This window comes from Eschscholzia californica, unplaced genomic scaffold (assembly GCF_041429995.1).
Source record: "Eschscholzia californica isolate CP2 unplaced genomic scaffold, dmEscCali1.0.p SCAF_3, whole genome shotgun sequence".
Classification (NCBI taxonomy): Eukaryota; Viridiplantae; Streptophyta; class Magnoliopsida; order Ranunculales; family Papaveraceae; genus Eschscholzia; species Eschscholzia californica.
The window spans coordinates 772,159-799,969 of record NW_028238420.1 but is presented as its reverse complement, the minus strand read 5'-3'; the positions used below and the strand labels follow the sequence as shown (position 1 = coordinate 799,969).

The 27,811-nt window shown below is 37.0% G+C and overlaps 5 protein-coding genes across 6 annotated transcripts; 3 read left to right on the top strand and 2 right to left on the bottom strand.

The window, feature by feature from the left end:
* Nucleotides 1–2,493: 2,493 nt before the first annotated feature.
* Nucleotides 2,494–8,363, bottom strand: LOC147547448 (uncharacterized). The gene is made up of 9 exons (XM_086665574.1): nucleotides 8,058–8,363; nucleotides 7,660–8,014; nucleotides 6,593–6,725; nucleotides 5,586–5,833; nucleotides 4,708–4,827; nucleotides 4,476–4,617; nucleotides 3,963–4,102; nucleotides 3,839–3,874; nucleotides 2,494–3,538 (listed from the first exon to the last, which is right to left on the bottom strand). Exons 3-9 carry the CDS (start codon nucleotides 6,666–6,668, stop codon nucleotides 2,717–2,719), a joined length of 1,584 nt encoding a protein of 527 aa, XP_086521700.1. The 5' UTR covers nucleotides 6,669–6,725; nucleotides 7,660–8,014; nucleotides 8,058–8,363; the 3' UTR covers nucleotides 2,494–2,716.
* Nucleotides 8,364–10,111: 1,748 nt separating this feature from the next.
* LOC147547447 (putative protein S-acyltransferase 7) lies at nucleotides 10,112–14,596 on the top strand. The gene is made up of 5 exons (XM_086665569.1): nucleotides 10,112–11,243; nucleotides 12,351–12,533; nucleotides 12,834–13,130; nucleotides 13,287–13,520; nucleotides 13,634–14,596. Exons 1-5 carry the CDS (start codon nucleotides 11,142–11,144, stop codon nucleotides 14,147–14,149), a joined length of 1,332 nt encoding a protein of 443 aa, XP_086521695.1. The 5' UTR covers nucleotides 10,112–11,141; the 3' UTR covers nucleotides 14,150–14,596.
* Nucleotides 14,597–15,042: 446 nt separating this feature from the next.
* On the top strand, nucleotides 15,043–17,226 carry LOC147547446 (double-stranded RNA-binding protein 3-like). Of its 2 annotated transcripts, none has more exons than XM_086665570.1 (4): nucleotides 15,043–15,437; nucleotides 15,592–15,844; nucleotides 15,942–16,161; nucleotides 16,245–17,226. In XM_086665570.1, exons 2-4 carry the CDS (start codon nucleotides 15,599–15,601, stop codon nucleotides 17,090–17,092), a joined length of 1,314 nt encoding a protein of 437 aa, XP_086521696.1. In that variant the 5' UTR covers nucleotides 15,043–15,437; nucleotides 15,592–15,598; the 3' UTR covers nucleotides 17,093–17,226. The 2 variants fall into 2 exon arrangements, with proteins under 2 accessions (XP_086521696.1, XP_086521697.1); XM_086665571.1 differs by having other exon boundaries at nucleotides 15,118–15,437; nucleotides 15,589–15,844.
* Nucleotides 17,227–17,953: 727 nt separating this feature from the next.
* Nucleotides 17,954–19,547, bottom strand: TIM8 (translocase inner membrane subunit 8). The gene is made up of 2 exons (XM_086665572.1): nucleotides 19,411–19,547; nucleotides 17,954–18,304 (listed from the first exon to the last, which is right to left on the bottom strand). The coding sequence occupies exons 1-2, from the start codon at nucleotides 19,459–19,461 to the stop codon at nucleotides 18,116–18,118; spliced, it is 240 nt and encodes a 79-aa protein (XP_086521698.1). The 5' UTR covers nucleotides 19,462–19,547; the 3' UTR covers nucleotides 17,954–18,115.
* A 2,994-nt stretch (nucleotides 19,548–22,541) lies between these two features.
* LOC147547444 (uncharacterized) lies at nucleotides 22,542–26,437 on the top strand. Its single transcript, XM_086670343.1, has 2 exons — nucleotides 22,542–26,156; nucleotides 26,245–26,437. Exons 1-2 carry the CDS (start codon nucleotides 25,325–25,327, stop codon nucleotides 26,259–26,261), a joined length of 849 nt encoding a protein of 282 aa, XP_086526469.1. The 5' UTR covers nucleotides 22,542–25,324; the 3' UTR covers nucleotides 26,262–26,437.
* Nucleotides 26,438–27,811: the final 1,374 nt, after the last annotated feature.

The following is a 27,811-nucleotide window of genomic DNA, read 5'->3' as shown; positions in this document are numbered from 1 at the left end:
ATCACAACCAAACTCTAACTGAGAAGAAATAAATCATGTCAAATAGATTTTAGTTTTGGGTACTTTAAATATCTAGATGAGAATTTATCAATTGAACCTCGTAGTTCATATTCTTGGAAGCTTAATCTATTTGAAATTTATAGTATGATATTCTATTAGATTAATAAACCATGTTTCTTCCTTAATATCTAAAGGGTTAATCAGAGGTGCAGTCAAATAAGGACATAAATGTGTATAATATATAGTATAAAAAAGAGAGAAGTATAAAAGTGTAAAGGAATCATAAAATAGTACCGACTATATCGGGTATGGGAAATTTTGATCAAAAAAAGAAGACAAAGTTTTTGTGTCTTGTTAAGGTTTTGTCTGTTGGTTCATAAGCTGCTACATTGGTATTAACCAGATTGTGTCATGATGGTGTTTCAAACACAAAGACATGGATTTCTCAAATCCCAATATTGCAACCCCCCACACCCTTTCATCAAAAATAACTTCCCCTTAACGACTTAACACTTGTCACTACATATCCCCATAATTCAACCCCATCCCTTTTTGGTATAGCGGTGACCATTAACAATGGATATATGATTTTAAAGAATGAGACGTTTTCTCAACAAAAAAGAAAAAAAGACAGACGTTTCAAAATCAAGTTAGGGGTTTGTATATCAATTATCTCTTCCTAATGTGTCAATGTTTCTGGGCCGCGATTTTGGAGAATAAAGTACAAACATAAAGAATTAGTTAATAAGCATTGATTTAGAGTACGTATTATTCTTTTAATCCAAAAATTGACTTGGTCAAACACTATCCCTAATCTTCGCCATCTCTCCCCCTCTCTCTTCTTGATGTAGAGGAATTGGTCGAAAATACATGGAAGAACTTGATGCAGCTAAGTATAAAGGTGATAGACTAAAACGGACAAAACCGAAGCTACGGGTGTTGAAATTTGACGAAATTTTGAGGGATGGTGCGAAATAACCTCCCGCTCATTCAGACTTTTAGTAGTTTTTCTTGTTGTTTTTAGTTTAGGTATTTTCTTATTTTTGGGGATTCTAGTGTTTTATTTTCCCAAGAGTTGTTATTTGAGTTTAATTAGGTTAAGGATACCCTAAGTCTGTATAAGGGGGGAGCTAAGAGTTATTTTATTCATTCAATAGTATCAATAAAGATCAAAATTTTAGTTTAAATCATCTTTGTTTCAGTTCTATAGTCTTTAGACGAAGATCTAAGGTTTTTCGGAGATTTCTGCTGTGTCACTTCTATGTCCTTCGCTCTCACTGACTATCTCTCTGTCGTTCTCACTCTAGATATCTCTCTCTCTCTCTCTCTCTCTTTCATTGTAGATGACTCTCATCTCTATCGCTATAGACATATCTCTCCGTAGATTAGTTTCTCTTTCTCTCTATCGCTCGCAGTCTTTATATATATTTCTAACAGTCTTTATCTCTCTCTTTCGCAGTATGTATATATCTCTCTGTGGACATCACAGAGTTTGTGGTCACGAAATGGTTAGAGCCACGAAACATTACGAAACCCTCCTCGATATCTAGTTCCGACGAAGGAAAGTGACGAAGGGAACACTTCCCTTAGCCGGAACAATGCGAGAGAGAGAGAGAGAGAGAGAGAGAGAGAGAGAGAGAGAGAGAGAGAGAGAGAGAGAGAGAGAGAGAGAGAGAGAGAGAGAGAGAGAGAAAAGATAGAGAAAGGGAGAAAGAGAGAGAGAGGGAGAGGGAGAGATATAGAGAGAGAATAAGAAATCAATCAAGAAACAATGAGAGATTGGAAGAGAAAAACTGAGAGATCAAAAGACAGATAGTGAGAGCAAGAGAGAGGGAGATAGTGAGAGGGAGAAACGGAGAGGTAAGGTAACAGTGAGTGAGAGAAGAGAGAAGAAGTGGCAATGGTGGTTGAAATGGAAGTGGTGGGAAGTTGTGGTGGTGAAAGTGATAGAGAAGATGAAGATTAGGTGACAATTTTTGATCAAGTTAATTTTTAGGTTAAAAAATAATGTCCCCATAAATGTAAAAACAAAACATAGAGTCTTGTAAAGAATTTAATCCCAGAGAATATTTTTTGTGCCCAAAATCCCCGACCATGTTTTGTTACTACTCTTGTAGTCTATGTCAAAGGAAACTAAATCATCAGCACCATTGGTTTGTGCAGTTGGTTGTTTGGTGAACAAATCTCAAAGCAACCTAGAATTTTTAGTCACAAGTCTGAGTAGGGGAGGGAAATGAACCCGGCTTGATTGTCCATGATTACTTGGGAATCGAACTAGGGCGTTCCGTAGTGGCACATGATGGGCATAACGGGATTGGGGTAAGTGGGATGATATTTGTTGATCAATTGTTGTTTCAGCAGACACCATCAACATGATAATTATGACTACACACAATGATATTGTCCTCTTTTTGGGACATAAGAGAGAGTGCTGGTTTCTCTCAATTACACACTCAACTTCAGTTGTGGCAATGAAGAATAAACACCCGACGATTGGGGATGGTAATAATAATCAGTATCAAACGTTAATGTGTAATTTAAAAGTTAATTTACATACAAGTACATGTAATAGATTTAACGAAAAAAATTCGAACACCTAAATCTCACAACGGGTTCAGCAGCAAAGTGAACAATTAATCTAAACAAGTTTGTGAAAAATTTGCTTACCCAAAGATCTCACCCCGCCATATCCGTATCTAACAAACTTGAAAGCAATCTACTGTCTGGAGATCGGTGGTGTCGCTGGTAATGGTTGAGCGTGGTTATGGAAACTATTTCCTGGTCCCTGAAAGTTCTGATATGGATTTGAAGGAGACGAGTATGAAGGCATACCTGATGGTTGGTTACTTGATATCTGGTAACTGGGCAAAGGTGTTTGTGGTTTTGGTTGTTGTGGGGCTGAACCACAGATATACGGTACACTAGTCATTGATCCAGCAGTTTGCACGAAGTTAGCTGATGGTGGTGGTGTTGGCTGTGACATCGGTGATGATGACGCGGGCCCTGACTGATGTTGTCCATTAAGTGAAGAAGGATACGCAAAAGGTGCTGTTTGTGGTCCAGGATGCTGATACGGTGGTGGTTGAGGTTGCTGATCCGCTGCTGGTTGAGGATACTGGGAATCTGGTGGTTTTTCGAGTTTCGGTCTCTTTTCTGAAGGATAATCTTCGGAAGATTTATTGACATGGTTGCTACTGACACCCCCTGAAGCGAGGGAAGAGAGAACAAAAGTGAGCATTTCAGCCGAGGAAGGAGAAGCTGTGAGCTTTGCGACTACAGCAGCTGCAGCAGATTTTCGAGGGTCTTCCTCAACATGGGAGGCTTTCTCAGGAAGAGTTGACAACTGACGAGTATACATAACTGGACCTGACGGTTCCTTGTTTCCATTGGTTGGTAGACTGTCTGTAGCAAAAGTGGATGTCAAGTCTGAGAGCGTATTTGCTTCCTTCAACTTTTGTTCAGGTAGCAATTGCCCGCTGGTTCTGTTCATCAAATTCTGGCAGATATTGCTTGCTTGATCTGATCGAGATTGAGCAGCCTGAAAGATGGTTTACCAGTAAAGAAGCACATTGAATAAACCATGAATGAATTAAAAATCGAGCATACTCCAGTCACAATGATACTAAGAACAAAATCAGTACACAAACGTACTATAACTAAGTAATTCTTAGTATATCTGTATTTCGGGGAATTTATGAAGATCCCTAATATAAAAATCTGACCTTCATGCATTAGTTACTATTGGCTTCTAATTATTTTTCTACTTGTTGTAAATAAAATTGGGACAAGAATATGAAAGAAATTGATAAAGGTCTTTAGATGATCTTTACGAGATTACCTGAAGTTGAGTACGGACTTGTTCCAGCTGATTCTCCTGATAACGGAGTAATGTCAGTTCTCTAAAGAGCAAAATGTAATATTAATATATAGGTTTGTATTGAAAAAGGAAGTGGGAAAAGAACCTGCTCCTGAAGAGCTTCTTTTAAGTGAGAGACGAGAGTTTGTCTAGATGATTCAGCTGCTCTCAGCTGTACAATGCATTCTCTTAGTATATTTTGCTGCCCTTTCAGTGGCTCTAAGAACTCGGAACCATTGAGTTGACCTGTTGACCACAAGAGTATCAGATGTAGAGAAATCACGCGATTATGTCAATCAGTTTTAATGTTTTGCAAATTAACAGATTGAAGTACTTCAATATTTTCATATTGAGGAGTCAGACTCCTTTAGTATCCATTAAAAGTTCATGAATTTCATTTAAGTAATCCAAAGCTGAATCAAGTAGGAAGATAGATCTAATAAGCATATTGAGACGGTTTTATTGAACAAACACAGTTAAAAACTTAATTTTATATGATGAAGAACAACTTGATTTCATTATGTCAAATTAATCATGTTATTGGAACGGTTTCTGATTAAGAGTACAAAATGGTCCTTCAGAAAAAAATGAAATCAACCCCTAACCCATTTATGTGTACCTGAGATATAATTGCCACCAATATCCTTCTCTAACTTATCGACAGACCTTATAGATTCCCTGCATTTTCCGAACAGAGCTTCTTCATCCTTGGAACCATCACAAACAGCTCCATAACCTGATACAATTTTTTCCAGAATACCCTGGAAAAGGTAAAAAGGAAATTAATTTCTCACAACTTTGTCTTGTACGTAGAAGTGGAACCCCTTATAACAAGAAATGTAATTTCTCACCTGTTTGATGCCCAAATTAGTACCATTACTACTACGTTTCTCCAAGTTTCTTCCAGTAATATCTTCCTTGAGCATTTGTCCACAAGAACCAAAAACTTTTCTCTCTTCCCATATGCCAACCTGGGGAGTAGAGAACAATATGAAAAAAATGCAACACTATTACATCTGCAAGATCGACTCTAACCTTGTCTACCTAAGAAACCCATTTGCTTCCCTTTTTTGGACTTGTAAGTCACTCAATTTCTGATTATTTAATGAATATTTATTTGAAGAAACTATATTATGTAAGTAATAACATGCCTTTTCCATATCGTAATTATCTGAATATTTATTTGAAGAAACTACATAATGTTGTTTACCTAGTTTAATGTACATTAGCATTTACTTGCAAGATTGTGTTGTCTGGGACCTTTTACAGAAACAAGGAACTATTAATTCAAAAGTCATAAATAACATCAAAATCTGTCACACCCTGACCATGTTTTCTTCAATTGATAAAAGACAATTTTGAAGAACAAAATCCTAGCGACATAGATGCAAAAAAGAAGCAGCGAGGCTACCTGGCTCATTCAAACCAGAAGAATTCGGAAAACAGGAACAAAATAACTGTAAATCACTCGAGACGTTCAGAAAATAACGTCAATTCTTTCTTATGCCAGCGGACAACACATTCATCATGGCTCGGTACATAAATGACACTATCTGCCAGAACACGTCTCTAGCACAAAACCACCTAGACGTTTCGCCAATATTTTTTTTTAAAATATGTTCCGACAACAATTCCAAACAGACATATCGACCCCAGATCCCACGCACTAGCAGACATGCATAAAATAATTCACAATTTAAAATGAAAAGATAATTGAGTTCCACCATACCAGTCGGAGTGCAGCATTTCTCCCAAATTCATCCCCATTCTTAGTCACATCACTAAGAGCATTTGGAAGAACTTTCCAAAATTCATCAACAAACTCTGAACCCTTTCGCCTACTGTTCTGCAATATATCATTTGCAAGATACAAATAACACAATCGTTGCTCTCGAGGAGAGCAATGGAACTGTCTATCCCATGTTTCAACAACTTGCTTCGCTTTTTTCATATGGAAGATACACCAGTGTGATAAAGCTAGAGCAGGTCAAGGATAGCATCTCAAGATAATTGTAATTACGAGGCAACAATTTAAAATGAATGCTCGAACAAAAGAGGGGCCAGAACAAGAATTTGGTACAGGGGAAGGTGGGGTGAGGTTTATAAATTATCTTTATGCCAGAGATAAGAAGTGGCAGATGTGCCTTATAAATGATTTTTGGCCCGTTCACTATCATAGTAAAGGGCATGTCCACGCTAAAAAGTAATTGGCTCAAGGCATGAAAGCGTAAGTGCTCCACTCATAGCTTTTGTTCTGGCCTCAAATATTATTGATGTATCAACTAGGAGAAGGGTCCCATAAGAATGACCATGAAGGAAAGATGAAAAGATGAAGTCTCATATAAGTCCATGTAGTTTGGGTGTAATATTACGGAAACGTGAGAAACTGCTAAGTGATAACGCTACATGAAAACCTTTGCTTTTTACATATTACAACATAGCATACATATCACTGCAAAAGTTTAATCCTTCGAAAAAAGGAACGAGGTGATTTGGTTTTAAAGGAGTTTTCGTTCGTTACACCCCAAAAAGGACATTTACCATGTTAGGTGAAAAAAAAAACAATTTCCTTGCAGAGCGCTAGCATCATCACACCAGGGGGGGGGGGGGGGGGTATAATACCCCAACTTAATCAGCATTTAAATCACCTAACTAAGTTCCTTGGAATAGATTGACAAACAAAAAGAAAAAGAAAGAAAGTATAATTTGCGCTTGATGTCAGTATGAAAAGGATACTCTCTATGCTTTGCTGCGTGTTATTGAGTTTCGCAAGCTTTTCCACCAAAATTTGTCCATTAAATGTACTGCTCATCGTCTATATAGTAAAGTTATGGTCACCTAGTGAGTGTGTCAGTGTGAGATATGAAATCTGTAAAGAAAAGGAAATGAAAGATGAGAATTGAACTCCATCAATTGCTCAATGAGACCATAAAAAAAACTCAAAACGACACAAGGAAGAAAAACATCAATATCAATACAAATCCTCTTACTAGAACGTTCCCCATTCGCTGAGTTAAATGAATTTACAGTCGGGAGGAAGACATTAACATTCAATCGGTTAACATTGTCACCACCAGACTAGTGTCCTTCAACTAATGAAGCACTAGTGTATTGCAATCCATAATTAATAGCAAAAGAATGAGTAATTGATGACGCGAAGTTTAAACATAAACCCAGTTTTTACACTCGCCCTCTAGGTTTTTTTGTGTGATTACGTCAATATTGACCAAGACTCCAGAACTTTCACAGTCTAGACACTCATAGGCGTACAATATAGATTGCACCTAACGTTCTACGTCCAGTCTGATCTTTCTGAAAATGTATGCATGATTTAAATATGTGTATTAAATTTGAAGAACCGAAATCGTGAATACAAACTGTATAAGTAATCAATCACCATAAAACTGTTTCTCTACTTACTAAGTATACAAATATAAGCTTAATTCGGATAGAACCCTCTTACAAGCATTGATCAGATTATTCAAAAATCACTTCTGATACAAAATCAGTACTTTTTTTACACAGTTTTTAGGGACTGGCTATTAAAATATACAAGTAAAAAAGAGTAACCTATCTACAATATTCAAAGAAACTACAAATTAAAATCTTGTAGAACTAAAAGGGGAAAGAGTCTCCAAAATGTAAAACCCTAGCAGGATTTTCTATGGAGGAATTCAATTCATCAGATATAAGCTGGTATAAGTAAAACCCTAGGTATAGAATTTGAAGTAATAAAAAAGAAAATATTGATTTTGCTTTCAAAAGGGAAAACATCTACCAATACAAGTAAGGAAGAATCTAACCTGTTAAAGAGAATGCAACAGAAGTAAAATTTTGCAGAGAATATGTGTGGAGGAGAGAATATTTCTAGGGTTTCGTTTGTGCTAACAGGCAAGAAAACAAAAGAGCTTTGTGGAGTAGGTTGAATTCTACTTCAAGCCTCGTCTATCAGCTGACTGCTGCCTGCTACATCCACATATATATATATATATATATATAGAGAGAGAGAGAGAGAGAGGGAGAGGGTTCTTTTTAGAGAGAAAGAGCGGCAGAATCCACGACCAACGTGTCTTTTGGTACGTTCAAGGGTTCGCCCTTAACTATCAATTCAAACCTACCTTACCGGATATAAAGGAAAGGAAAAAATCTCCCTTCTTTCTAACATGCTTGTTTTTTTTTTTTTTTTTTTTTTTGTTGAAACATTTCTAACATGTTTGTTGTTCTTGGGTTATTATTTTCTAGTGAAAGACAAACTTGCTAAAGAGAATCCGACAAATGGTTAGAGGCAATGTAGTCACTAGAGGATAATGCTTCCACTCAGATTGGCTTTTGGGTGGGCTCGTGGAGTCTTTCGCCGAGACAAAATTTCTTATCTGAAAGCTTGGTCCTGAGATGGTAAAAGCGGAGACAATATCGACAACTATTAAGGCTTTGAGTGTCATAGTTAATTTAAAGACACATATACCTCTTTAGAGATGGAATCTTGTCCAGAAATCGATATGGCATTGTCTTTTGACGTTTCCCAATTTTGGACTTTCTTCATCTACAGTGGTTTGTAACAAATATGGTATCTCTTGACTTAGAGTTTGAGAAGAAGAATGGTGCATAGTGGGTTGGTGCACAAAATCGATGTGGCTAACCCATTAAGAAACTCGTGAGTGACCGATGACCTTGACGATGTCGATGAGGCGAAGATGGTGTTCAGGGATTTGGGTTTTAGGAGATCTAGAGTTTGATTTTTGTTTTAGATTTGTGCACAAAGAAGGAAAAAAGAAGGGGGTGAAAATAACTCTCAGATTACACCATTTTTTAGGGTATTATGGCCTTCAACCATACTCTGTCATAGGTTGTAAGTTAGATTGCCTATCAAATCTTAGGACTGTGGATTTATGTAAATGGTACATTAAAAATAGTTTGATTAAGAGTACTTTTAATGAAAAATTACTTGACATGCCTTTAGGACAAATGACATTCCAATTATTCAGATAGGGCAATGGGAAGAAAATGAAGGAATTGATCTTTGACACGATTATGGCTGTACCGGAGTTGCTAAAAGCACGCGAAAAAATTAATGCTGGCATTCGGGAGGGGGTATACTAAGGTCAACCTCCGTTGACCCCAAACATTTGTTGGCACCCAGGTATTAAGTTCTAGGATCGACCCGTCCGAAATTCAAAACAAACCTTCGGTTCGGACCAGACCGAAAACTTTTGAACTTACCAGTCCGAGAAGTTTCAGACTGGTTAGTCCGAGACCATTCCGAGTGGATTTTTATAGTGGTTTTGGTGGTTTGACCAAGGCACGGGAGTCATGGTTCTCTCTCTCTAACTCCTCATCATACATCAAGGTTGGTTTGAAGTTAAGGTTCTTTCCACGGTGGTTTTACTCTCTTTCTCTCTCTATATATAACAAGGTTTTTTTCTCCCTCTAACTCCACAATGTAGATTGATGAAAACACGATTGTTCACGTGATGATGGTGATGCGAAGGAGAAGAGACAATGAAGATGGAGAAGAAAACAGAGAAGAACAAATAAGAGTTGGGGGCACACTGAGTGCCTCTTCAGTAACACCCAGTTCGTATTGGGTTTAACAGCTCTCATACTTTCATTGAACTCGTTGCACTGTTGCAGCAGCTGAGTTGACGGGTTTGGCAGGTGCCAGTCCAATATCAAACTTATAGGCCCCACATTTAATTGGCTTTAGAAATTTATATGGAAGATGGCCTATTTGAAGATGCGCCTATAGAACTTCCCTAGATCTTATTGGACTTTGGTCGCTTGAGTTTCAATAGCATTGTCCAAAAAAATTTGACAATTAGTATAAGGGAATGGCCAAGGGAATTTGTCTTGGAGACAGTTGATTTCTCGTAAAAGTCATACAATTTGAAAAGTCAAATATCTTTAATGAAAAGACGTACATGTTACATGTATCGGAACTATCGTAACTCGTAAGACAAATCGTCTTGAAGACAATGGACTTCTCATAAAATTCTCGTAATTGCTAATTGGATTAGATCATTTCTACGTAAACAAAAATTATTTTGTATGATATTTACGTTTATCGTATGATACAGTTGATTATAATGTCTTTTGAGGAACACAATTTATTTTATCAAATTCAACAAAATGTGTAAGACGAAACGGTAGTAGATGATCACATAAGATCATAACTTTTCAATACCGGACCACGAAGAACAAATTGTCAATTGTGGAGAGCATATTACAATAAAATAATTTAGTGTGGTCTATTTAAATGGTTAGGTTGGGTAGCTTGCGTGAGCTAGGTAGTTGACCCCACAACCAATAGTCGCAACTTGAAAGTCAACTTGAACACCAGCCCTCTGTCCCTCTCGAAATAAGCATGATCTCATTCCTCTATCTACTCACAAATTCATCATATACACATAGCTTTGACCCAAGATCAAAATTTTAGTATGGTGGAATTTTCCATTAATCTTTGCTTTTAATAGAGTTTAATTTGAAGTTGCTTGTTCATAAAGTTAGACGAGGATATATTTTCATTAAGATCCTCGACTAGAGTCTAACTACGTAGTTATTTAGATCAACTCTTTCCGACTTTGAATGAAATTTATTCAACTTCGATCAACTCTTTCCGACTTTGAATGAAATTTATACAACTTGGAACGACGAATTAACTTGTCGTTGTCCTTGCGGACGGGTTTGTCCGGTTTCATCAGGGTAGAGCCTGGAACCAAGAAACGTGCAAATGGTTCTTTTGTTCAGGTTCTAACCAGATGCCCAATTAAATCACCCAAGAATGTGGAACTGGTTCTAAATTTTGGAACTGGTTCTAAATTTTGGAACTGGTTCGTTTCCCACAATAAATTGGGAGACTTTTTGAGATGAGAAGATCTGACTTGTGTTGCCTGCCATCTCATTCTCATAGTGACTGCCTGTAAAGTGTAAGGAGAAGAACTTAGAGAGAGAAACTAGAAGAAGACTATAGAGAGAGAGAGAGAGAGAGAGCCCACATCGGAGAAGAAAGGGTCTAACCTGACTGACTCTTCCCGGACGGACGGTACCCATATTTAATCAGATTAAACTCTTCTGACAACCCTTTTCTGTTCGTTCATCTGAGATTCCAGATATATCTGACCCACATCATTGACAAAACCTAGTTCAAGCAAGGTGGGGGGAATTAATCAAATCAAATCAAATACTCCCAAAAAAAGGAGCTGCCTTTATCTTCCATTAAAGTAATCTTGAAGATCCAGAGAGCTATCTGTTCAACGTAGCAGAATAGGCAGGAAGGTAGATATATTAAATGTACGTGGTACCACCTCCTACCCAGGGTTCAGATCTACCAGGTGGCGGAGATACGAATACGCCACAACCTAGGGTTTATCAGATATGGAAAGGAAGCAATGTAAGTACCCATGTTTCATATTCTTACTATTTGACTCAATTCTTCCCCATAAAAGAAGGGCACAAAAAAAAGTTAGGGGTTTTGAGGAACTTTCATCCTGTTTGATTGGTGGTAGATATGGGATGTGGAATTGATAATAAATTTAGGGTTTCTTGATTCCTTTGATATGAAATACTGTTTCATTTCAGTAGATATAAGCATATAGTTAGTTAATTATGACAAATATTTCTTATTGGTAATCTGTCTTTATCCTTCTTTTTGTAGTATATCTGACTTCGAGCTAAATAACTGTTTATTTATTGGATTAAGATATAACTATATTTCTGGAAGAAGGAATATGAAAATCATAGAAATTTATGTGCACAAACTGTATATGCACATCTCTTGTTGCTTAAGAAGGAAACAAGAAATGAGAACCCAAATAATGAACTTAGTGAGTTTGTATAGTTGTGAAATCTTTCAATAAATCCTCTTTAACATGATAATTGTGTCGTGTTTTTAATGGGTATGGTTCAATTATTCTCTTAAAAGTGAAACAACCCCTTTAGCAATGATTTCCTCTTTTGTGTTAATATAAAAGACGACAACTCCCTAGTTAGTGAATATTATGTCTCAGTATCTATTAAATTCTTATCGATTTCGTGTGATTTCTTAACATAGTTTGGAACGGTAAAGTAGTAAACACTTGTATGAATATGTCGTAAAAGAGCAGAAGTGGTATTTTAGAAGCCTTAACGAATTATTATTCAAAAAGAAGAAGTGTTAACAGTTTTGTGTATATCTACTTTAAGTGCTGGTGTTCTTTGACTCTCTGGGTAATTTGAATACTTTACATCCCCGATCTTTCTCTTTCGAGATTTGCGGAATTCGACTATGTTATCTCTCTTTTGCAAAGTGTAGGTCTCTAAAGAGGATTTTTCGGCTCTATTAAGTGTTACTTCAATTGGTTTTATTGGCAACAATTTGACATGATCAAATATAGAATAAAAATAATTGTTTTTTTTTCTTTTTATGTTTCCTGTTCAGAGTAACTGTTATATTGCTGTACTTCTCGCGTTCATTATATTATAGTTTCAACAAATGCAATAACTCATTTTAATCTTGCAGGTGTTTTTACTTCAAGGGAGGTTTATATTTGGTCCAGACGCCAGATCTATGTTACTAACCATATTCCTCATTGCTGCTCCTGTCACAATTTTCTGCGCCTTTGTAGCCAGAAATCTAATGAATGATTTTCCTCGTCACCATGGTATATCGATAATGGTGGTTGCCGTGGCATTCACTTTTTATGTGAGAGAATCATCTTTATCTGAATTTCTTAGCATAAGTACAGTTTTTCTACGTTAGTTGTGATTTGTTTTATTGGCCATCCCAAATTCCAGAAAGCTATTTAATCAAAAGATAGAAAGTAAAAGAAATTGAAATCTCGCTTAACAGTTAAGGCTGAAGGGTCTCTTTACTTGTTATTTTACGCTCATAAAGAAGACAATACATATCTTTGTATTATTAGCATTAGCTTCTTCCGTTACTTTTTTCCTTTCAGAAGTTGCAATATCTTCTTTTCTTGACCCATCACGATGCCCATTTCAGGATTTAGTTTTGCTTCTACTTACTTCTGGAAGAGATCCTGGTATAATACCTCGCAATAGACATCCTCCTGAGCTTGAAGGTTATGAAGGGACTCCTGAAACTGGGGGTGACCAAACTCCACAATTACGTTTGCCTCGTATGAAAGATGTTGTGGTCAATGGAATCACGGTTAAGATCAAGTACTGTGATACCTGCATGCGATATAGACCTCCTCGTTGTTCGCATTGTTCCATCTGCAATAACTGCGTGGAACGATTTGACCATCATTGCCCCTGGGTCGGACAGTGTATTGGGCGGGTAAGGTTCCTCTTCATTTATTTAATGTGGATGATCCTTTAGGGACATGCTGCTTGTATTTGGATGGTTTTAAAAGTTTGCTTATCTTTTTTGGGTTTTTTGATGACTAATGATTAATCATTATTGATTAACGTTGTTGTTTGATTTTATGTGCAGAGGAATTACCGTTTCTTTTTCATGTTCGTCTTCTCAACAACTCTTCTCTGCATATACGTGTTTGGATTCTGCTGGGTGTTCATCACGAGGATTATGAACGCCGAGAAGATAACAATCTGGAAAGCAATGAGCAAAACCCCTGCCTCCATCGTGCTAATAATATACACCTTCATATCTGTTTGGTTCGTCGGTGGGCTTACTGTTTTCCATCTTTATCTGATCAGCACCAATCAAGTAAGCCATCATTTCTTACTCATACATCAATATCTTTATATCTTATTTGTACACTTGTATGGAAATTATTTGGATTTGTGACATGGGTTTATCTCTTCTATTTTGTTGTGCAGACAACTTACGAAAATTTTAGATACCGATATGATCGGAGGGCCAACCCATATAACTTAGGAATGGTGAAAAATTTTGGGGAGATCTTCTGGACCAGCATTCCTCCAACCAAAAACAAATTCAGGGCAAGGATCGAACTGGAACCAGAGTTGCCAACACGGATGGCGACTGGGGGTTTTATGAGTCCAAATATGGGAAAACCCACAGGCGATATAGAAATGGGTAGAAAACCGGTATGGGTAGGTAACTTTGAAGGGCAAATCAACAACGATGATGGCATGGATGCCACCAGAGACCAATTGGACAATAACATGTCACCAGGTTTGAGCCGGACTCTCCCTGCTGAGTGCATGGAAGAAACTGCAGGAATTCATCCCAGACATTCGAGTTGGGACAGGAGAAGTGGAAGTCATGAAATATCACCTGATATTCTTGCTCTATCTGCTGAAGTCGGGGAATCTAACCAAGTAAGCAAGACTAGCAACGGCAACACTAGTACCCGAGCCAGAAGCAGATAATATGAAAATTCTGGGAAGTCTCCCTCACCACACCAATGAACACAATTTGACTTGGATGATCCATCACTGTAGAATGATTCGATGAAACATTGGTTTGTATGATTTTTGTGGGACAATGATTTGTATGATTTGATAGGGTTCCACTGGTGGAGTTTAAGCTTAAGACATCTAGGTGGTCTGAAGTGGGTTGGGTGAAGGGAGCAAGCTCAAGGCTAAATCTGTGGGAAGGAAGAAAGTTTGTGCCCCTAGTAATTTCTTAGTTAAATTGTTGATTTTTCGGGTCTTGGATGATGGTGGTGGTGGTTCTTATACTTTTCTAATCTAATGAGGTTTTTGGGTGTATATAATTGGGGGAGGGGTTGTCCAATTGTTATGTTTTACTGTGAGAATTATGTTTGGGTTGTCCAAGTAATTTTTTTTTTAATGAGAAACATGTTTTGTGAACTATATTAGACATGTTTGTAGTTGTTTATTATTCGTTTTATATACATCGACATCCATGTGAGCCCGCCTTCTAAAAAAATCTAAGTAAAGGTATGAATATCACAAGACATTTTTGTTAGACTATCTCCTCATTTAATACCCCAATTTGGTTGAACTAGGGGTTCTTTGAAACCAAGGGAATATGAGAACATGCTAAAAAGAATAGCTATTGTTGCATTAACTTATGAGAGGCGAAAAGACCAAAACTCAAACACATTTTTCAGTGATGCGAGCTATAAGAGAAGGGCAACCTCGAATAATTTGATCCGTGAAGTGTGGACTGGTTTTTTATTATGAAGTATAAGCTAAGAAGATTTTTTTTTTTTTTTGTGAATGGTAAATATTGATAATTAAACAAGGGCGAATTTTTATTACTCCGTATAGAGACCCATAAAACAAAATTCTCCATTGAGTCCACAGACATAAAAACAAAACAAAACTATGAAGAAAAAGGGTAATAGCTTTCAAAAGCCATAAATGTTAACATTGATGGTAAGAGCTGACCTGCAACCTGTTGCTTGCCTCTCTCCCTCTCTCTCAAAACCAAATGGAAAACTGTGCTCTATTGGGAAACACATCTAGGGAATCCAACTCTCTCTCTCTCTCTCCTGGGTATCCCAAAAAAACAAAAACAAAACATTTCCCTTTAACAAACTCAAACATTGAAATGTTTCTCTTTCCCTTGTCACCACTCTACTCTGTCTTCCTCCCATAAAGATCTTCATCAACACATTCTCTTCCTACCTAGAGAGAGAAAATAGAACAATCCCATGCCAGATTGAGAGAAATCTTGGTGTTTTACTAGGTGGGTAATGGGTTTGCCTTTTTGAAATGATGGGGGTGAATCTTCATTTTGTTTTCTTTCTTGTCATTTCAATCATCTGGTAAAAGTTAAGATTGATTTTTTTTCTTTAATGGGTAACTCAGATTTTGTACTTACTTGTTGATATTGGTAGTAGGTAAAGAATGTATAAGAACCAGTTACAAGAATTAGCACAGAGAAGTTGTTTCAATCTTCCTTCTTATTCTTGTTTTCGTCAAGGACCTGATCATGCACCAAGATTCAGAGCTTCAGTCAACTTTAATGGTGAAATATTTCAAAGTCCAAGTTATTGTACTACACTGAGACAAGCTGAACATTCAGCTGCTGAAGTTGCTCTTAATACTCTCTCCATTAGAGGTCCTTCAAGATCTTTAACTGCAAAAGTAATTGTGAGTTCATATTCTTTAATTTTCTTGAATACCCATTTCTTGTTTTCTTCAGTGAACTTTAATGGTGGAATGAATTTGTTGTGTTATATATATACAGGATGAAACTGGGGTTTATAAGAATTTGATTCAAGAAACAGCTCATAGAGCTGGTTTGAATCTTCCTGTTTATACAACAATAAGATCAGGTCCAGGCCATTTACCTGTTTTTACTTGTACTGTGGAGCTAGCTAGTATGAGTTTTAAGGGTGAAGGTGGTAAAACTAAGAAACAAGCTGAGAAAAATGCTGCCTTTACTGCTTGGTCTACTTTGAAACAGAGTAAGTTCTGGTTTTCTCCTCTCTCTCTAACTTGGCTACTTTCTTTCTCTCTCTAACTTATAGATTGATGATCTATTGGGCAGTGACGAATAAAGAAACTGAGAGCAGTGAAGAACAGGAACAAGTACTAGTAGCTAGAGTTCTATCAAAATTCAGTCCTAAAGATGAAACTAAAGAAGGAAAACAGAGGAATCAGAATCAAGCAAGAAAGAGATTAATGGTTCCTGGGTATAGGGATAGTACTTCTATCAGATTTGGACCTTCTTGTCAGAATTCAAATTCCATGGTATTATATCAGCAGAAGAGATCAATGGAACTTCTATCAGATTTCTATCCTAGCCGAAATCAGAATCAACAAAAGAGCAAGTTCTTAGCTCCACTGCCATCTCCTCCTTGCCCACCTAACAGGACAATCTCAGTAGAAGTCGAAACCAAATCTCAAGTCAATTCACAAGAAATTCGAACTCCATTGGATGAACATCAAAAGGATGAAGAAGAATGGCTTAATGGGAAAGCATTTGCCACTGCGAAATCTATTGAGAAAGAATCAGATAAAGCAAATTCAGGCTCTGGTTTTAACACAAATAAACCTACTACTAATCATCAGTTTCCAATAGTATTTCCTCCCTTCATCTATAATCCAATGCCTGATCAGAATCCTACCCAACAAACCAAAATCAGAACCAGTTGCTATCAGCCTCATAGAAGAATCAATGGTGGTGGATTCCTATCACAGAACATGGCCCCAGCAGTTCAAGTTAGATCAGTGATCCCAGTTTGTGCTACCCCACCAATGGTGGTGGATTCATCATCATCATCAGCAAATCTACCAAAACAATTATTAACTCAGCTGAAAGAAGCATCTCCTACATCAATCCCAACTACTGTCTCTATAAGTACAGAACAAAAGACAATAGTACTAGTAGCTTAAAGATGAACAATCTACAATTATGAAGAAACTTAATATACTTATCATCATCTGTTTTAAATCCATAGTTATAAAAGGGAATGCTGTTTTTTTGCTTCATGGTATTAAATTAAACATTTGCCTTTTGGTTTCTGATACCATGGTTTTGTTTCTTCATGTTTCTTATTTACAGAGAAAATATTTTTTTTTCCCTTTCTTCTGATATCTTATTTGAACAACAAAGTCAGAATGAGAGTTAATGCAAATGGGTATAGAGAGAGAGAGAGAGAGAGAGATGCATTAATTGAGATCTTAAATGAGCTGAGAAGGGATGGGGTGATTGGGTGAACATTGAATGTGGACTGAAGAACAAGCAAGCGTTAAATAGGGCTCAGACCATTAAATTCTTGTCTTCCACCATTGATGGTCCTCTTATACTATCAATTCTCACCACCATTGGTGAGAATACTGAAAACAGAGAGTGAGAGAAAAAATTCCCCCACTTTTTAAATCATTTAGTCAACCAGTCGATTCCTTGATAACAAGTTTAAAGCCAAGCCTTCTTCTAACAAATTCAAATGAACTTATTAAAATATACTAATCCATAAAAGAAGAACAATCTCAAACATCATTTTACTCATGGCATAGAGATTCCAAAGAAGAGTTCGTCTTTTGCTACTATACCTAACTAAAACCCTCTATTTGGTGTAACTTTCTTATTAATGATGCTATAAATTTAGTGAACTAATTATAAACCTCTAAACCACAAGAATAACTTTCTTCAAATCTTACCACATTACGATGACAGTATAAATTTGTCGCAAGAAAGAGATTAGAAGAGTATTATTTCAGCAACCAAAAACCCTTAAAGTAGAAACAGATGAGTTGGGAGTAAACAAAGCATTATGTGCACTTAATAGAGTTTGATTTCAAATAAAACTCACAATGGAGAAGCACAAAGCAATATTATCCTCTTGAAATTCAAGCAGAGTATAACAATGATTGGAACGAGAAAGAGTTGCAGCAAAAGTTTGATAGAAAAAAGATTCAATGCATCGACTGGAAGCGTTTCATAATAATCATACTCATGTCTAAGTAACGCTGAGCACAGTTGGTAATACAACTTGATTCGCCAGAGCTGAACTTACTGCCTGGAGTGCCTGTTACACACTTGTCCCAGCACACATTCGTAAGCTTTGCAACCATCTCATTAAGCATTGCCTTCTGTTTCTCTTGCTGCATATAAATCAAACATTTATCATATAAACATCGTAACTAAAACCAACACAGTACTACACAATTTTATACAAAAAGAAAAACTTAAATCTATTTACTTAGGAACTGTTGTTATATTCACATTTTGGTTGGGGATCATTGTGTTATCTACTTTCTTTTTCTGGAAAGTAAAACTCAAACCCTGATTTCTCCAGTAGAGAGACATACATGTTGTCACGCGGACAAAGTGAGCTTCACTTTTAGCCTCTACTTTCATTCCTAAAAGTGAAACTACTCGGTGTTTCGGTTTTTAAAAATTGAAGTAGTTGAAAGGCAAGAAAAGATAGCAAATTTTCAATTGGTAGCTCCTATTGTATGAAAAATAATCTCTTCTCTGAATCCCCATACCGTGTGAGACAATGGCTAAGGTTCTCTTACAAAATGTATGGGTTTTATTAGTAAATTAAACATGTCGATATTCAGGCAGGTAGATGCACAAAGAACAGATTATGATCAACCAGTAAGTGGAGTTCTTAAGATAGTATCTATGAGATGAACCCCACTTCCGACAATTTCGTTATTCGAAACACGATTCAAATTATTACGATAACAAGAAAACACTATAAAAAAAGGAATTATCAAAGAAAGGCATTTCCTTTTTCAGTTAAATGATATCTAGGAATCTAAATCAAGGGTCGACTACAGCGAGTCCGGACACTAAACCTTCGATTTGGTTCCAGCAAGAAAGGGTATGCTCTAACGCCTATATAGGCTATATTACATGTGTAAGGGGCTTTGGGGTCTTTGAGAGTAAGGAGCGCTCAGGAATCCTATTCTTCATTAGTGTCACCAGTAATTTAACCTTCAATTACGGTTTGCTGCATACAATTTGAGTTATAAATTGCTAAACCCTAGGCCCTCAAGTTCCTTAATTTTCATAGTGGAATTCAACCAAATCGACTTAGATATGAAGAAATCATCAAGTAAACACACAAGGAAATCATAAACTTTACTGAACACCAAATAATAAAAACTAATTCTCCCTGATAATGATTAAGATTACAAATAACATGAACTTGGAAATCAGTAAAGAAAGGATTTTTTTTTCTTCTTCTTCTGATATTTACCTCAAGAAAGCCCTGTAACTCGGCGGAGTTTAGAGGTGAGGAAGAATCCATTTTTTTAGCTACTTCTCGACGTCTCTGTAAAACCCTAGACAAACCCTAGAAGGAATATTTCAACCAAAACAATTCTGAAGCGTCGGTGCCGGGAATTATTATAAGAGAAAATATGAAAATAGCGGCAAAATGTTGTGAAGGGCCCGAAACAAGGTACGGGCGGTTGTTGGGCCTCTTGGGTAGTAACCAAGCGCATGGTTGCCTCTAAAATGTCTCAAATTGTGATGCAAAAACTGTCTCTCTTGCTATCTTAATGATTAGTATCTGTTTATTTCATTTGTTAGTGACATTAACAGATCTCTTTAAATCATACAAAAAAAATTGGTACTGATATTTTTCGGGCCAGTAATTTAGAAGTACAAAATTTAGGGTAACAAAAAACCAGACCCAATATCGAATAATATTTGAAAAAAATTCATATTGTGATAGTACAATATTACCCTAATCCTCTTCCTAGATCTGGTAGGATTAGTGAGGGTTTCTGGAACAAACCCGAAAACTGAACGACATCTTGAAGAAGCTAAAGGTGTGGCAGTTAATCGCTCATCATCTTCGAAAAACGACCGAACGGTGGTGGATTATGTCTCCTTTCAAATAGGTAAGAAGATGGTTAAGGTTTGGTTGTTAATTGGGTGTTTCTGGTGTTGAAATTTAGGGTCCGTTTGATACGCGAGAAAATATATAGGCAAGAAAGCCGCTTTCTTTCCCATTAGAAAGAAAAGGGATTTCTACTCAAATTTTAGGTGTTTGATAAGAAGGTGAGAAAAAGAGTGCCTTTAGACAAATGTTCATTAATTAGGCCTTTAACCAATATATAAATGTTAGGCATTTAAGGGTGCCTTTAGAATTTAGGGGGTTCCTTTTGACAAATGTTTATTAATTAAGTTTTATTTATTAATTGGGCCTTTAACCAATGTATAAATGTTAGGCATTCAAGGGGTGCCTTTAATTTAAGGGGTGCTTTTAGAACTTCAGCTTATTTATGAATTCAGTTTTATTTATTAATTGGACAAAGATGAACAGAAAGAGTTACGGTAGAAGAGAAATAGATAGAGAAAGTTACGGGAGGAGAGAGTTATGGGAGGAAGGAGAGTGAGAGAGAAAGAGTGAGAAATCAACTTTTCCATCTAAAAGGTGGGAAAAAAATTAGACCATTTGCACTTTTTTTTCTTAGTAAATCGATTTTCATATCCAAAGTGGCCAACAAAACAGCAGAAAACTGATTTTCTTGGGAAAACGACTTTCTTACTCACACTTTCACACGTATCAAACGGACCCTTAGGGTTTTACTGTTAATCCAAAATACCTTTTAGGGGAAAATCTAGGTTTTGATGCACTTCGCAATTGTTAAAAAGAAATCAATAAAGAAAAAAAATCGGTGGTTGAGAAATTTTGCGAAGATCTCACAACAAATTTCTCAACTTTTTAAAATTCCAGTTCAATTTTTTAAAATTTCAGTTGAATTTGTATCCATGGCTGTTTTTTCTGGTAACTTCACATGATATATCTCCGACATTTCTTATTATGCAGAAGATTTTGTAAAATGGTAAAGTAAAAAAGAAAATCTCAAAAACTCCAACCAAGCAAGTTGGTTCTTTTAAGGATGATAAAGACACTCAAATCAGATCAAGCCCAAGAAAAAGGCTAACCTCAAACAGGCTTAGGGCCTCCGCATGTCAAAAAGAGTTGGAGCAAGGCTATGGTGAAGTATGCTAAAGAAGATACTATGAAGTAAGACTAGTATTTTTTTTGTTTGAAACACTTAGGATTAGGTGGTTGTATTCATTTGGTTCCTCTCCGTAGTTTAGTCTTTGTTCTAAACATTTTAAAAAATGTTTACTTCTTACCAGATGGATTTTTATCTGGAAAACTGTTTTCAACACCAAAGATTTGTAGTTGCATTTATTTAGTTGCTCTCTAAAATTTTTATTTGTTGTGAACATTTTTTTAAAATGTTTAACTCTTACATGGTGGGTTAGTATGTGGAATTATTGACTTGCATGCAGGGACGGATCCAGGATTTTTAGTCAGGGGGTGCGGATTTACATACTTAAATAAGTTTTTTCTTTTGCAAACACAATGGTTAACAAAATATTTATCTTCATTAATTATATTAATACATCAACAATTACAAACACAATTGACCTTTAAGAAAGTTCATATTTTGAAATGTTCACATAATCGATTCATTGTTAGTTTCACTAAAAACTTTTTTTTAATAAGGACTACTAAACTATCATTCAGTCATGAATAACTCGTCTTATTTTTTAAGCGTGTTTTAACTAGTTTCATCGCTGAAAAAATTCTTTCAACGGAGGCAGTTGCAGCCGGCAACGTTAGTGCTAAAGTGATCAGAAAATAAACTAAATGATATGTTTTATCTCTCTTAGTTTCTACCAATGTTCTAGCAAGAGCTTCAATCCCATCTAAATTTGAGAAATCATCATTCTGCCTCATATCGTAAATGTAGTTATCAAGCTGAGAACTAAGTGAAGGAGTTGAAGGAGATGTCCTTCGACCAAGGTGACAATGCGAACAATTTGTCGGATAGGACAATTGATGTGGAAGATCATCAAGTCCGATTGATTTAGGGATCGTAGAGTTGTAGCTAGAGACCAACTACGATCGTCGAATTACGAAGTAATTCGCGGCTAACTTCGATCGGATCCTACAACGGGTTACACATAAGAGTGACAAATTGATCTAGGATATGACTAGTGGGAGTGAGATATAATCATGGGAGTGTCCCATAAACATATCTCATAGGCCTAAAAAGGAATTAGGCAAAGATAGTACAAAAAGGCCAAAAGCAGGGTTTTTGGGCCTAGGCCGATTCGGGCACTTTTAGGGCTCGGATTGGGCTGATTTTTGGAGGGACGTTTCCTTATGTTATGAACATTAAATCTGCCAATTTTGGCTGGGTTTGGACGTCATCTCCTTAGGGAATTGAGAAAATACCAATAGTTGCTATTTTCGACTATTTCCCTAAATCTTATTCTAAAGGGTGTTTTGGGAAACCTAAAAGGAGGTGGATTCTTATTAGGGTTCTATATAAACACTCTTAGGGCAGAGAATAAGGTGTGGAATTTCTCTCTAAGCTTTCTTACTCTACCACATCAAGTAGAGAGGAGAAAGTGAGCTAATTCCCATTAACTATCTATCTAGTCAAGCAAGAAGAAGGTCTTCTTATTATCCAACCACCATTGGTGTGCTAGCTATACAACAAGGTGGGAGATCAAATTGATTGCTCGTGTCCCAAGTAGAGGAGCTACACTTGAAGCTCTTGGTCTTCTTCAATCAATTCAACTAGTTTGAGGGAAAAGCGATTAAGGTAATCCACTATCTCCATTAGATTAATTACTAGTTTTGCATGTGATCCTGGGAATACTAGTGTAGACATTAGATGTCATATTTCCGCTATAAACACTAGTAGAAGGGTATAAAACCCTACAGTGGCGTCAGAGCCTCTTGCTATTAACTAGTTTTTGCTAAGAATCGAACTAGTTCATATTAGATATAATTGATAGTTTGATAAATTGAGTTTATAAAAATATTTTAAAAGTGTTTTAAAACTATTTAAACTCACAATTTGATAATATTGAATGGGATTCAATGAATTTCAAATTAAGAATCAAATTGATGATTAAAAGTGTTTTAAAACTCAATTAGATTGAATTTCGGACTAATCCATGCTTGATTAAGTTGATAGTTATGTTTAAAAGAGTTTTAAACATAAGAAATTGATTGATTTTGAATGGGATTCAAGAATTTTTCAAATAGATTTCAAAATTGTTCTTTGAAAAAGTTTTCAAAAACCTAGACTTTGATCCAAAATTGGTTTGATTAAGAGTTGTTTTCAAGTTTTGGAAACTTTTGAAAAACAAAGATTTTTGGAATTTTAGAAGTGTTCTAAAAAGAAGTGTTTTGAGTTTTGGGAAACTCTCAAAACAAAATTTGGAAATTTTAAAAGTTTCTACAAGTTTTGTAAAAATTTTAGAAGTGTTCTAAAAGATTTCAAAATTTTAAGAAAAGTTTTAAATTTGGAAAATAGCAACTTAGAGTTGCAAAAGAAAAAAAAAAAAAAATTTTTGGAAACTAGGGTTTTGAAAAACCCTAGTGTCCGGCCAGGAAGCTTCCTGGCCGGACCGGGAGCTCCTGGATGCGTCCTCTGGACGCATCCAGAGCAGCTGCTGAGACGCGTCTAGGACGCGACCAGCAGCTGCGACAGAAGCTTCTGGACGCGTCTTGAAGACGCGTCCAGAGCAGCTGTTGGGACGCGTCTTGGAGACGCGACCAGCAGCTGCGGAGGGAGCTTCCTGGACGCGTCTAGGACGCGTCCAGAGCACTCGACCAGACGCGTCTTGGAGACGCGTCTGGGAGGTTCTGGGTGTCTCGGACTAGTCCGAGACACCTAGTGCTGGTCCGGTCCAGCACCAGACACGTCTAGGACGCGTCTGGTACATGGACTAGCGTCCTGGCTCCGGCCAGGACGAGACCAGGCCTTGATAGGCTTCGGCCAGGACATGCCGGCCTATGGGCCGTGCTATGTCCGGACCTTGTCCGAGCCCTTTTCTGGGCTTGGGCCGGGACTTGTCTAGGACTTGTCCCGGGCTTTTTCGAGGCTTTTCGGACCACAAAAAGGAACCATCATTCGAGTGGGAGTTTTTGCCAAAATTTCTTCCGATTCCAACCAAATAATTCCAAAATCAATCCGGGCCATCCAGAAGGCCAAAACGGATTTCTCTTTAAATTGATTTATGAAATCATTAAGAATCGAACCAATGTTTTTCCGAAATTGACCCGGGCTTTCAAAACCCGAAACGGAGTTTTTCTTAAAGATGATTTTAGAAATCATAAAAGATAAAACCGGAACGCACCACTAGTTGAATTCTTCGAATTTAGACTTAAGGTCCGTAATGTGACATGTGATGTCAACAAAAGTATCTCCCAAGATAATCATGCATATATAATTCTTAGCCTTGATATATTATATGATTGCATGTGATGTGAATGCGGGAAACTAGTATGGCCATAGATTTATATCTTTATTCTTGTTTTAAGCACGGATGGGTGCATGCTTTGTAATTAATTTTAATTTCAAGTTTATACGATCTGCGAATCGTTAGAGTCTTGTAATTAGAGTTTAGGGTCAATGAGTCCATTGAAGAAAACTCAAGGATGGAATCCAAAGGCGAGTGGGAGAAATCAATGGAGGTTCAAGGATGGAGATCTAGACGAACCAAAAGGCGAAACAAGAAGAAAACCAAAGGAGATTAGATCTTCTAGGTTAGGGGCCATACTAGGATCCATGTCTGCTTGATTTACTTTCTCGCGCGCATTTACTTACTTATTTACGCTTTATGTCGTGGATGTTAGTTAGGCTAAATAGTTCACTATAACAAACGCCAGACTAGCGTAAAAGTCCCCAAAAGTAATCTTGAGTAATCGCCTATCCAGATTAAGACACTCGTTGCGCCCTTGTTCGAGGAAGGTGGGTCGGCCTTCGCAGAGTACCTCCTCTACCTTGGGACAATGCGGGTAGGTCTATAGAAGAGGCCTACACGTCTAAATGGTTCTACTCAACGAGATCAGCAAGAGAGTCTTGGATACTCGAGGCAAAAGGATAGATTAGTCATTCATTAATGAAATCTATCAACCAAGAGTCATAAGGTATGATCAGTGAAGTAGTTCACTCACCCGGAACGACGGAGTCAAAGGGTAGGGCCTTCGTCCGCTTTACTCCGAAGAACTGGGGTCTTGGAATCACTTATTCAATCGGGGACGATTTTTATTGAATAATGTGGGAAAACTAAGTTTTTCAAAATGATAACGAGTTTAAAACTTTGCCATTTCTTTTATGTAGATGACAAAAGATATTTTCAACTTCCGCTCACTTCTCGACAAGGAGAAGCTAAATGAGCACAACTTCCTTGACTGGGAGAGGAACCTGGGAATAGTTCTCAGGATGGAAGGAAAGCAACATGTACTAGAAACTCCAATTCCTGTATTGGATGATAATTCGACTAAAGAAGAGATAGATGAAGAAAGGAGTGTGCGGAAAAAGGCAGAGCCTGTAACTTGCTTAATGCTAGCAACCATGGAACCGACTCTGCAAGAGCAGTTCATAGACATGGATGCTTACTCCATGATGCGACAACTTCGGGAAATGTTCCAGAAACAGTCGAGATTGGAGAGGTTTGAAACCTCTAAAGCAATTATGGACATGCGCCTTGAAAAGGGAAAACCAGTTGGGCCTCATGTTCGTCAAATGATCAGGCTCATGGGCAAGCTGGCTAAACTAGGTTTCCCTTATAGCCAACAGACGGCTACCGACACTATCCTTCACTCCCTCCATAGTGGTTTTAATCAGTTTAAGATGAACTACAACATGAATGGATGGGATAAAACGTTGGAGGAACTTCATTCTATGCTTCTAACAGCCGAAAAGGACGTCGCTATAGTGGAGACTAAGAAGGACGTTCTTATGGTACAAAAGGACAAAGGGTTCAAGAAAGGTGGAAAACAGAAGAAGAAAACCGCGTCAAAAGGAAAAGGCAAACGAGTTGCCAAACCTAAAGACAAAGGTCCTCCTCCTGACACCAAAAGTTTCTACTGTGATGGCAAAGGCCACTGGAAAAGAAACTGCCCTAAGTTCTTGGAGGACAAAAGGAATGGAACAGTGGCTTCCAATTCAGGTATAAACAGTTAACTTATCAAATACTGTAAAATTCCCAAACCTAGGTATATGATACCTAAAATTGCCCTATCATTGTGAATGTACAGGCGCAGCTGGGAACTGAGTATTTGGCTAAAGAAGACAAGATCCAAGAGGGAGCAGAAGCCTCGACTGCTAAGGATGCTGAAAGGGATCGAAGTCTACTTTAGGCACTATTCTAGATTAATAGTTTTTCTAGTTTTTTAACATCATCTCTGTACTAAGTATTACGGAGAATCAATAAAGAACTTTATTTCTAAATTGGGATGTTAATAAGTGCTAGATTTAACAAACTATACCAAAAGATTCTAAACTTGGTCAAAAACCTATAAGATAGGTTCATCGGAAAGGGATGAGGACAACAGGTCCACTATAACCAAAACATGAATCAAACTGACAAGAAAGAAAGTCTTGAGTCAGAAACAGAAATTGATCTTCAAACGTACTTCTAACCTATCCATATTTGGAGTGTCCAAAAGGATTAAGATGAAGAACACGAATCAAACTCTATCCTCCAAAATCCATTAGTCTAGACATAGCTTCTCACAAAACTACCAAAGTCCGTCTAAGCTTGTAAAGGCATTACAAAATTAGCTAAAGTCTGACGCAATTTCTTTAGAAGAAATTTGGGCTTTTTCCACAAGCAATCAAGAGAACAAAGTGTTTGTTGCTCATGATAGTATTCTTCTAATAATTAGCGCACCTAGTAATCTGGGAGAAAAACACTAATTATTACAAGAATAAGTGGGAGAAAAGTACAAGTCGATTTAATTCGATCATGAGAAAAATCATGGAGTTTCATGAAGAACAATCATGAAACTTGTACAAGACGATTAAATTCGACCAAGAGCAACAAACTGCGACTCCTTGGAAAAGGAAAGGTTAAAGATATGATCTTGTAAACCCACCGCACAAAAGCGAATGTCATTCGCAGGAGAACTCTCAAAGCGAGTGAAAGTGTCTCTAAAGGAATATCTCAAAGTAGTTGAGATAACTCCAAATTGTTGTTCAAAAGCCCTGAAAGGTCAAAATAAAATCTTAAAGACTCAGAAAATAAAGGTTATTTCTGAAGAGATAAAAGACCTGCGCAGAAACGGAAACTGACTCTAGATTTTGGCTAGAAGCCAAAATCATCGTGGAATCCATATCTCGTCAAGACATGAAGCTTGATAATTTAAGTCAACAGAAGACCTAAATTGGTTTTCCAAAATAGAAAACTGAGAAGGATGGAAACATTCATGTTTCCCGAAACGAGACAAGAAGAATAAAGATTCTTCCAATCAAGTTATGTCCACAAGCATGCTTAAGAAATCTATCGACGGATTAAAAGCACGCAAGAGTTAGAATCTTCGATTCAAAAGGCAATCAAAGAAGTTTGATTCCTGAGGAATGAAGAAAATCTTGAATCACGAAATTTCAAGAAGGTAAGTGGGAGTAAACAAACCTTCCGGGTCCGTATGCAGAGTACATACAAAAGATTGAGTACGACATAAGGTGTTGTATAACAGTAACGAACTGACTCAATAAAGGACCACACACAAAAGGATAAAATGCCATTTTGGGCATCTGAAGATCTATAAGCATAGATCAAAAGGATGATAGGATTAGAGAGACTCAGTACGCTGAGATGCTTGA

Coding starts and splice junctions, on each gene's coding strand:
- TIM8 (XM_086665572.1), bottom strand. CDS start 19,461: ATGGATTCTTCCTCACCTCTAAACTCCGCCGAGTTACAGGGCTTTCTT. Junction 18,305..19,410: donor AGTTACAGGGCTTTCTTGAG/GTAAATATCAGA, acceptor ATTTATATGCAG/CAAGAGAAACAGAAGGCAAT.
- LOC147547447 (XM_086665569.1), top strand. CDS start 11,142: ATGTACGTGGTACCACCTCCTACCCAGGGTTCAGATCTACCAGGTGGC. Junction 11,244..12,350: donor AGATATGGAAAGGAAGCAAT/GTAAGTACCCAT, acceptor TTAATCTTGCAG/GTGTTTTTACTTCAAGGGAG. Junction 12,534..12,833: donor CCGTGGCATTCACTTTTTAT/GTGAGAGAATCA, acceptor TGCCCATTTCAG/GATTTAGTTTTGCTTCTACT.
- LOC147547446 (XM_086665570.1), top strand. CDS start 15,599: ATGTATAAGAACCAGTTACAAGAATTAGCACAGAGAAGTTGTTTCAAT. Junction 15,845..15,941: donor CTTTAACTGCAAAAGTAATT/GTGAGTTCATAT, acceptor ATATATATACAG/GATGAAACTGGGGTTTATAA. Junction 16,162..16,244: donor TTGGTCTACTTTGAAACAGA/GTAAGTTCTGGT, acceptor TCTATTGGGCAG/TGACGAATAAAGAAACTGAG.
- LOC147547448 (XM_086665574.1), bottom strand. CDS start 6,668: ATGAGCAGTACATTTAATGGACAAATTTTGGTGGAAAAGCTTGCGAAA. Junction 4,618..4,707: donor CTAATTTGGGCATCAAACAG/GTGAGAAATTAC, acceptor TACCTTTTCCAG/GGTATTCTGGAAAAAATTGT. Junction 3,875..3,962: donor AAGAAGCTCTTCAGGAGCAG/GTTCTTTTCCCA, acceptor CTCCGTTATCAG/GAGAATCAGCTGGAACAAGT.
- LOC147547444 (XM_086670343.1), top strand. CDS start 25,325: ATGACAAAAGATATTTTCAACTTCCGCTCACTTCTCGACAAGGAGAAG.